This window comes from Hypomesus nipponensis, chromosome 5 (genome assembly GCF_054491055.1).
Source record: "Hypomesus nipponensis isolate SF chromosome 5, ASM5449105v1, whole genome shotgun sequence".
NCBI classification, from domain to species: Eukaryota; Metazoa; Chordata; class Actinopteri; order Osmeriformes; family Osmeridae; genus Hypomesus; species Hypomesus nipponensis.
In genome coordinates, this window is record NC_140365.1 from 2,981,148 (window position 1) to 2,991,316 (window position 10,169).

The 10,169-nt window shown below is 48.4% G+C and overlaps 1 protein-coding gene across 1 annotated transcript; it reads right to left on the minus strand.

The window, feature by feature from the left end:
• Positions 1-7,393: 7,393 nt before the first annotated feature.
• Positions 7,394-8,637, minus strand: cbln17 (cerebellin 17). Its single transcript, XM_084698417.1, has 3 exons — positions 8,367-8,637; positions 8,125-8,253; positions 7,394-8,009 (listed from the first exon to the last, which is right to left on the minus strand). The coding sequence occupies exons 1-3, from the start codon at positions 8,584-8,586 to the stop codon at positions 7,732-7,734; spliced, it is 627 nt and encodes a 208-aa protein (XP_084554543.1). The 5' UTR covers positions 8,587-8,637; the 3' UTR covers positions 7,394-7,731.
• Between the last annotated feature and the right edge of the window lie 1,532 nt (positions 8,638-10,169).

Below are 10,169 nucleotides of genomic sequence, written 5' to 3' on the forward strand. Positions count from 1 at the left end.
GGAGGAGGAGAGGGAGGAGGAAGATGAAGATGAAGCTGGATACCACACACATGACCTTAGTAAAGCAGTAAAGGGTTGATCGTGTGCCCGCGGGGCAGGGTGGCAGAGCTTAGGTTTCCATGGCACCAGTACCCACTGCTTCATTGCGTCTTATATGTGCTAACTCTCTGAGTTTGACTATCAACAGGACCTGCCAAGTCACACCGTGTCACCAGGGCGTAGCACAACATCACTGGTCCTAGTCTTAGTTAGAGAGTCAGATGGCTGAGCGGTTAGAGAATCGGGCTATTAATCAGACAGTTGCCGGATTGATTCCCGGCCGTGCCAAATGACTTTGTGTCCTTGGGCAAGGCACTTCACCCTACTTGCCTCGGGGGGAATGTCCCTGTACTTACTGTATGTCGCTCTAGATAAGATCGACTGCTAAATGACTACATGTAAATGTAGTTCTGGAACTCCTCTGCTCCGCTCCTCTCCCTGGACGAGTGCCTCTCCCTGGACGAGTGTCCCTCCCTGGGCCTGCTTGGTTCAAATGGTCTGGAACCTTTATCTGATGTAGTAACACTCCAGTCCAGCAGGGGATGCAGATAAGGCTGTTTAGACACAACACGTCTAAACAAAACACATCATATGGGATGATGACCCATATACAGGGAAATGGATGCTTCCTGTCTTCTACAAAGGACATAGACACACACACAGACACACTTACACAGACGCACACACACACACACACACACACACACATAATCAAATGTTAATCTTTTCTGGATTGTGCATAATCCTCTTGATTCCTGGAAGGTAAACATCTGATCCTATGACAGCATGTTTTCTCATCCACCGAGGAAAACAGAGATGAGGATCTGCAATCACTGCTCCCAACACTACTACATTACAACTAGTCATATTTGTGGGAGAAATATTTTCCTTCCATTCTCCTCTCAGTAGCTCACCTGATGATGTCACAGTTCCTGCTGATGTCACTGAGACAAACAGCATATCATGGCTCACCTATGCCCCGCAATGGCTCAACCACGGAACTTCAGACAGGCTTATAACCAGAAGCGCTTAGAAGCTTAAGAATATAACAATATATAAGGCAGCTAAACGTGTAATTTAATTGTAATGTATTTAGTAAGTGTGAGTTAAAACTCCGAAACAAATTCATACAAAGGATCATTTCCTAATAATCATTCTGAATTCTTGTGATAGAGTTTTTTTTGTTAAGGACGCAGACTGAGTGATCTTGAATCAGTCACCTCATCTGTGCCTAGTTACAGTAACTGCTGTACTGTGGAGTCCTACAGCCAGCACACAGCTGTACTGTATTCCCTCCCAGTCAGCGTCATGGAGCGGTGTGTGCTGTACTGTATTCCCTCCCAGTCAGCGTCATGGAGCGGTGCGGTGGAGCCCTCTAGCCGGCACACACAGCCAGTTCACCAGGGAGGGATGGAGGATGTGGGTCAGTGTGACAGTGGAGCTGCTCCCCTCTCCCCTCCTGTGATTAGAGCTCCATCTGGCAGGAGAGAGGGAGGGAGGGAGGGAGGGAGGGAGGGAGGGAGGGAGGGAGGGAGGGAGGGAGGGAGGGAGGGAGTGAGAGAGAGAGAGAGAGAGAGAGAGAGAGAGAGAGAGAGAGAGAGAGAGAGAGAGAGAGAGAGAGAGAGAGAGAGAGAGAGAGAGAGAGCTTTACACTCCACCAACACTGACTCCATCAGTCCAGAAACGGCAACTGCAACTGACCCACATGTGTCACTCAGAGATGTGGGTGCTGTCCCTTTAAATCCTCACCTCAGCATCACACACTGTCACGCCTGCGCAGGGACACTCATGCCCAGACGCTTATTTCTGCAACACTGTTCCCTGCTGTCGAAGACAGGGCACTGCAGACCACCGAGCTGTGTGTGTGCGTGTGTCTGTATGAGTGTGTGTGCACCTGTGTGTGTGTGTGTATGTGTGTGTGTGCTGAGGAGAAGACCCATCGCAGCCCCAGTGTTGTGGCACCAACACACCAGCTGTCTGTTTGTTTGGTGTTGTATATACAGAGAGAAGTTGTTTCTATATACAGGGGTTTTCATAGAAAATGATGATGCATGAGGTCACATGTGTGCAATTATTAGAGATACAGTGACACATACTTAATACACAACTCACAATCAGCTAGGCAGACAGACAGACAGACAGACAGACAGACAGACAGACAGACAGACAGACAAACAGACAGGCAGACAGACAGGCAGACAGGCAGACAGACAGACAGACAGACAGACAGACAGACAGACAGACAGGCAGACAGACAGACAGACAGGCAGACAGACAGACAGACAGACAGACAGACAGACAGACAGACAGACAGACAGACAGACAGGCAGGCAGGCAGGCAGGCAGGCAGGCAGGCAGACAGTCTGGCCTGTCCCAGATACAGGAAACAGTGGGGAATGCAGAGTCTGATTCATAACAGATGTTGAACACTGTGAAACCTGATCCACTCAGAAACATAGTTTTGCAAAGCACACTCTGCACCAGTAACTGACTGCAGCGGAGGAATGATCTCTCTCTCTACGACTCCATCCGGCTCTCTCTCATGCCTCTCTGTCCATCTCTCCCTCTCTCTTTCTCTCTTTCTGTCTCGGTCTCCTTGTCTCTCTTTCGTGTCTCTCTCTCCCTCTCTCTCCCCTTGTGTGAGTAGTATAATTGGATCAACAGTCGTCCTGAATTCTGGATTACAGGATTATCAGGATTTACCTCCTTTCACCAGAGAATCCTCAGTTCTTGAACCACGTCGACTCCTCCTGTACCCCTCCCAGAGTACCCTGTACTCTCTCTCTCTCTCTCTCTCTCTCTCTCTCTCTCTGTCTCTCTCTGTCTGTCTGTCTGTCTGTCTCTCTCTCTCTCTCTCTCTCTCTCTCTCTCTCTCTCTCTCTCTCTCTCTCTCTCTCTCTCTCTCTCTCTCTCTCTCCCTCTCTGTGTCTGCCTTTGAGCCTCACACATCCTACCCCCTGCCCTCTACCCCTTCTTCCCTCCCCCTCTCATCAAACTCAATCTAACTTTTCTCATCAGGCTACAAAGTTTCCACCCTCGGCTCCATGAAAGATATTCCATCCTCTCTTTAACTCCCAGTGCTGGACCTTCAGAGGATACTCTGTGGTAATATCCTGGTCCAACATGCTTGTGGAGCCCCGTGAAGGAGAGGAAGGGCAGATGTACCCCAACAGGGTGTGTCGTCCTGGGGTGTAATGCTTGAGGCCCAAGCCCTCTGCCTGGAGGGAGGCCTGTAATCACATAAAGACCCCTGGACTAAACATCCCCAGCTTCTCAGCTCACGCTGTCCTGCTACGATAAGAGGCTTTACCAGCTCCCTCTCACACACTCTCAAACCGTGTCTTTCTCTGGCTCTCTCTCTGTCTCTCTCTCTCCATTTCTCTCTCCATTTCTCTCTCTATGTCTCTCTCTCTCCATCTCTCTCTTTCCCTCTGCTTTTGTGTTTTGTTTGTGTAACGAAAGATATGCCCCCTCTTGTGGATTCCGACGAGCAGGCCTTCATGTGACCTTAAACTGGGCAGAATGAGTGTCAGTGCTGATAAGGAATGTGCTTACTTCAAGGTTTTTCCCAGCGTGCAGCATTCCTCCTGTGTGTGCATGCTGGGAGGGAGCGCTGCAGAGGTGTTCTGTGGGCTTAGAGCGCCCCCAACTGGATCTCTGAGAGACCGTGTCCTCAACAATAACCAGCCCACACATGCAAACACACACAACTCTCAGACAAAAGACTGTTTGTGGGCCTAAGCAAACAACGCCAATGATTTGCAAGTTGTCAAAGCAGAGCCGTGTGCGATGCAAATGATCGTCTCCCACCACTTCACAAGAAGGGAAGAACAGAGTGTTTTGTCCTTGTGTGAAAGTAGCTCTAAATGTGTGTGTGTGTGTGTGTGTGTAAGAGTGTATAATGATCCTCTTCATTAGGCGAGTCTGACTGTGGTATATGAGTCATCTGTCTGACTGAATGATTCTTTGTTGTCTGTAGACAGGAGTGACCTTGATTCTCACAGTCTCTCTGGAGTTAGCACAGTGGTCTGCACCGATCAGTGATTCATTCTCGGATCACTGAGGCAACAAGAAAAGGTGGAGTGGGTGCAGCTCTTGAAGGTGCTCATTCAGAGTGTGTGTGTGTGTGTGTGGCTGGTTGATCAGGGCCTAAGAATAGAGCCTCTTCCTCCTAACCCCCAGATCTCTCCTTCCTTTTCCTGCTTCCTACCTCTCATATCCTCCTCACACACACACAAGCACATACAAACAGACACACTCATAAACACAATCGCTCACACACATACACACACACACGCTGACAAGCACAAAGCATGGCAGCTGGCTCGTCTGGTCGGTTCTTTCAGTGGTCTCTGGACATGCGAGCAGCTGGGAGCTTTTCAGAGGGTAGAGACCTCCCTGCTTTCTCAGTGGCACAGGCCACTCTCAGTCCCTCAACACTGGGGGGGTGGGGGTGGGGGGGCTACCACCAGAGGAATGCCTCCTGTTGAATGCAGCTGTTGCTAAAGCAACAGTGTTTGGCTCCTTCTAACGAGACGCTAATTTTGTTCAGAGAATCTGGAAGGTTCTGCTCTGTGATCCTTTGTTTGACCCTGTGAGTCCAGACAGATTTGTGTCAGGGCCGTGGGGGTGCCGGTGTGGCGTGTGTTGCTGTGTTACTGTGGCGTGTGTTGCTGTGTTACTGTGGCGTGTGTTGCTGTGTTACTGTGGCGTGTGTTGCTGTGTTACTGTGGCGTGTGTTGCTGTGCAACATCCTGGCAAGAGGGAGGTCAACCCCCGAGGCCTGATCCCTGCCAGGCAGCCATGTGACTGATGCACCCAACCCCTCCCTTCCTCTCCCTTCCCCTCCCTCCCCTGTCATCCTCTCTCCTCCCCTCCCCCCGGCCTGACCTTGGAAAACAGGGCGTGTGTGTGTGTGTGTGTGTGTATGAAAGAGAGAGAGAGACAGATGGGAGATTGTGAATGATCCAGCTCTGCTCAGTCAGAGAGCACGGCCCTTTAAATCCCCCATCCCCCACTCTCACCAATCTGTGTCAGTGTGTGTTTGTGTGTTTGTGTGTGTGTGAGTGTGCCGCGGTGTATGCGTGTGTTTGTGTGAGTGTGTGTTTGAGTGTGCCTTTTGGAAAAAAGAGACAAATGTTTATGCAATGTCAGGAGAAACCCCAAATATGCCTGTAGAGAATGATTGTTGACTTACATATTATACAATGGGCCATGTTTTGGAACAGTTAAATCGTAGCATTCTTCCACTTGCAGAAGGACTCTCATTCATGGTTGTAGATTGCCCCCTACAGGCTGCATTCGGTACTGAAACTCAGGAAGAAAAAAAACCTTCAAGTCGTTCTGAAGGCTTCATTAACACTCGGGTCACAAATCCTGAAATAGAGACTAAGACAGGAAAAAACAGGCCCTCGTGATGGTCTCTCATCACAAACACACTGACAACAACAGGATCTGTCTCTGTGTGGTTGTCACATGATGGCCCAAACCACATGGTTGATAATAGCATCAAATGAATCAAAAATGTGATAGCTCAGAGAGAGACAAAGAGTAATAGAGAGAGAGGAGGAGAGAGAGAAGGAGAGAAAGAAAATAAGAGAGTGAAAGAGAGAGACAATAAGAAAGTAAGAGGGAGAGAGAGAGAAAGATACAGTAAGAAAGGAAAAGACAGAGAGAGAGAAAGATGAGAATGAGAGAGAGAAGTGAAAAAAAGTTAAAGCAACCAGGCAGTCTAAACTCTCACATTCCATATTTCACAACAACTTGATGTTTTTCTTTCTCCTACCTCTTCCTTCCCTCCCCCTTCCCATAACTGTGTCCTTGCTTCTTGCCTTAAAAGGCCTGGATCGGTGAGCCAGTCCAGCCAGCCAGCCAAGGGAAACCAAGAGAAGGAGGGGGAGGGAGGGAGGGAGGGAGGAGGGGGGTAACACTGGACTGACTGACTTGCATTTTTTGGTTCACATGAATGTGTTGAAATGAGGCCGTGTGTGTTCTCACTGTTCCACAAGCTTTCTGCTCACACAAGCCCCAGAATCCAGTCTCCAGAGGCCTCATCCCCCTCCATGAATCCACATGTTCTCCTTCCATGCGGTTTGTGCCCTCTGTGTGTGTGTGTGTGTGCTCAACTCCATTTTAAACAAAGGAAACCCGACCTGAGAGTGCCCTCTACTGGTCACTAGGACAAACTGCAGGGCTGCCCCCTTGACCGAGAGTGGACTTTTACAACAAGTTAGGCTTTGACAAGGTTTTCTGTTGAGGAGCGGACACACAGAGATGGTGAATCACATGCCTGTGTGACTCAGGGCATGTGATCCGATGGTTAGAAGTTAGCCAACAAGCTGGGATCCACCCTAACCACAGAAAAGTCTCTCTCTCTCTCTCCCCCCAAATCTGTGCTCTTCAATCCCTTTAAACTTTAAAACCCCCTTTAAATCCCCCCAACACACACACACACAATAACAAAGTGCATGTGGACATTGGCACGGGGGTGGGGGTGGGGGTGGGGGTGGAGGGACTTCTGTTTACAAGGTACTATGGTGCTAGTTGCCTGGGGAAACAGCACAAAGGGAAGAAGAAGGGGGGGGCCAAGGAGGGGGCTGAGTCATTGAATGGCCTCCTTTCATCCTGTTTAGTGGAGAAAGACTGGAGAGAGAGGGGAGCAGCTGGGAAGCAGGAAATGTCTGCCTCATTGGCAGATGGCCGGGTGGGGCCAGAGAAGGGACGGGGGAGGCAGCCAGGGGAGGGCTCTGACTGGAAATGGGCGGGCCAGGCCGAGGGGGAGGGATCAGGGGGCGGGGTTTGGGGTTTGCTCACTTGCGCACATCTGGTGTCTGTTTGGTGTAACTGCAGGCTGGGATTTGGTCAAAGTTGGGAGTTTTCAACTTTTAAACGGATGTAATTTTGTTGTGGTGGAAGAAAAAAGGAAGAGATTGTGTTCTAAATCAGCTATGGGATATGCACATACAAGTGGTCTCTTGTTTGGTTGTTTATTTTTTGTATTGAGACTTGAAAAAATATATGAAGTTGTGCATCCCATTTCAGGAAAAGTAAGACAGACCCTGGTTTGATTGAGTTTAATGAATGTTGTGATGTGTAGAGTAAAAACTGCACCAATCATTGGCTAAGTAATGTTTTTCGACATTTTGCTTCATATTAAGGTGAACTTTTCAGCCTCTAAGGCTGATATTCATCCACAGTGTACAAAGTGACAATTTTCTTCATCTGTGATTTTTAATAAAGAAACCTTACACGTTTCATTATTTAAAGATATAAACATGTCAAGAGTAATGCCATGTTTAATCTGGATATACATAACAGTATTGCATGTCTATAATTGAAATAATGCTTTTGAAAATGCATAGGAATGTATTTAATGAAAAGATAAAAGGCATGAAAGATAACAAGAGTACATCTTAACTATTCCAAATGGTGTAAATGTATGAATTATGTTGTGTGATCAAAGTATATTGCATGGTTACAGTCTCCATGACTATTATTGTATGGAATTATGACGACATCACAAAGCACACCCATTCATAGCTGAGGTCAGACTGCCCCCTAGTGGTCATGGTGCAGGAATGTGTGTGCGTTTGTGCCCATTGTCACACTCAAAACATAAAGTCCATTCCAGAGTACTGTCAGAGATTAACCAGGTTCAAATGAGCCTAAACAGTGAGAGGATTCCTGCCGTATCTACTGAATCAGAAAACCATTGAACGTGTTGCGTTTGTGGTCATCATCATAAATCCTGTATCCTTTTGGAAGCTGCAGGAAAACAACATCTCCCCTCTTCAGCTCCAGTATGACTGCGTTAGAGGCATATCTATACTGACCATGGCTGCCCGCCTCACCAACGTGCATCACATTCTGGTCATTTTTCACCAGTGTCAGACCCATGACGTCTGTAACCTGGAAAGCCCCAACTGTGAAGCTGAAGTGGTAGACACCATTCACTGGCACTCTGAAGGCACCTGGCGGAAAGGAACACAGCTTCATTAAAGGACGACAGACAGATCGGTTCACTTACTGAACGGAATCATTAAAATTACGTACAAACATACGTGAATCAGGACCTGACACACCGACCTGTAATGTTGCTGTAGTGTTGGCCCACGTTTGTGAAGATGTTCTTGTAGACCACTGTGGTGAGGGTGTCGAAAGGGCCCAGGTGTCCTGTGGATCCTAACGAGGTCGAAAACGCCACCTGCGCTCGTTCTGTTTTCAAAACAGAACAAGGACTTGCGTGAAAAGACAACAAACACGACACCAACGTTTTTTTCAAATCACCTCCGGTCGGGTTTTCGGACGGAAGACAGTTTCCCGGATACCTGAGTTCTGCCTCCACAGCTCATCCAGCTGGCTCTTGACGGTCGTCAGCTCTTGTTTCGCCAGGTTCAACTCCGTCCTCAGAGAGTTCATCTCCGCCCAAGAGGCTCCGCGCTCAGGTGGTGGAAAAGGATCTCCAAATGAGTCTAAGTTCTGAGCGCGGGCCCCAGGGTGCCGCAGGCTGAGCTGGAGCAGGAGAAGCACGACAGCAGCTCTCATCATGGTGCAGTGGGGTGTGGACTGCCAGGGTCTGAGTCCTGAAGATCTCACCCCTTCATAGACACGACAAGGTTACTTATTAAACCAGAGATTTCTGGTTCTGTCTAGCCTGTTTACCCTCGCTTGGTAAACACCGGGACCCAACGAACAAAGGTTGTCTCCTGCTTGCTTGTGTACATGTTTGCTTGTGTGTATATTTGTGCTGGGTTGTGCGTGTTTCTGTGCGTATGTGTGTGTGTGTGTGAACAACCAAGTGTGTCCATATTCATCCATATTCATATTCACACTGTTGTCTGGAGGTGTGTACTGTGGTCTCCATGGAGATTTCCCGGTACAGTCCACCACCCTCCCAAACGTCTCTGAATATTGAAGTTATGATTAAATATGCAGCAGGCCTCCAGGCAAACACTGATGTGCTCTAAGTGTTGTGTGGTTCCTGTCAAGGTTCAAAGGACATCCCAACTAAAACACCTGACACACACACACACACACACAAGCACACCTCCATCCACGCCCTTCACCTCCAAAACCTCCATCCACCTTCATCCCCCTCCACTACCTCCATCCACCTCTGTCCATCTCCATCTGCTTCCTTCACCTCGTCCACCTCCATGGTCACCCAGTTCCTCCAGACGTCTCTGGGCTGCTGCGGCGTTCCGGCCTGGGAGTGCGCCTGGCTCTCCTGGAAGCACGCAGCAGCGCCTGGCTCCCCGCCACGCTCTGAACACCTCTGCAGCACTCACACCACAAACAATCACTTGATCGGAAGACAAACGCTTTAACAGCTGTGGTGGAAGCCCCCCCTCCCACCGCACACACACACACAAACATACACATGCTCACACACAAAATAGCGCACACACAAAGCCACACAAACACACGTGAAATAACCCACACTCATACAAACACAAAATGTACTATTATTATCAAAGTTTCCTACTCTGGGAACTGGTTCTGTTCTGACATGTGTTTGCATGTGCATCTTCATACAGCCCGCCCCCCCCCGCCCCGTCCCCCAGCTGCCAAAATGTAAAAGTAGACATGTCTGCCACACAGACAGTCTATCTCCATGTACAGACCAGCACATGGAGACAAGGAGCAGAGCCACAGGGGAATAAGATCTTTCTGGAAAGAGACGCCATGACAGTCCCCTCGGAGTGAGAAATTGTGTAGAAAACATTTGTTCCCCAGGAGGCCAGTGTTTTATTGATAACCTCTCACTCAGACTGCAGGCCTTTCATCTACATAAATGCAGAAACCGTGTTTGAAAAGAGAGCATTTCCCCACTGTCGTGTTGGCTAATTGGATTCATTCAAATTAGAGCTCGTTAGGAAAAAGAGGTTTGAGGAAATGTCAGGAGTAAAGCAGCAAACACAGAAAGGTACTTTGGTACGGTAAGAAACAGACACAATAACTCAGATTCACTTTCCGTGGGGACATCTACGTCTCTGTGCACAAACACAACACACGCCAGCATATACACACATGCACATAAATACTTGTCAATAGATTCTCATGGATTCAAAACACATTAAAAAGAAAACCAAGCTAATGTGAATTTACTCACACATTAATAGAATTGTTTG

What these genes read in the sequence shown, in the direction of transcription:
- cbln17 (XM_084698417.1), bottom strand. Translation starts at nt 8,586, where the DNA reads ATGATGAGAGCTGCTGTCGTGCTTCTCCTGCTCCAGCTCAGCCTGCGG. An exon ending in GCTGTGGAGGCAGAACTCAG is followed by an intron (nt 8,254 to 8,366) that starts GTATCCGGGAAA and finishes TTTTGAAAACAG; the next exon opens with AACGAGCGCAGGTGGCGTTT. An exon ending in ACACTACAGCAACATTACAG is followed by an intron (nt 8,010 to 8,124) that starts GTCGGTGTGTCA and finishes CCTTTCCGCCAG; the next exon opens with GTGCCTTCAGAGTGCCAGTG.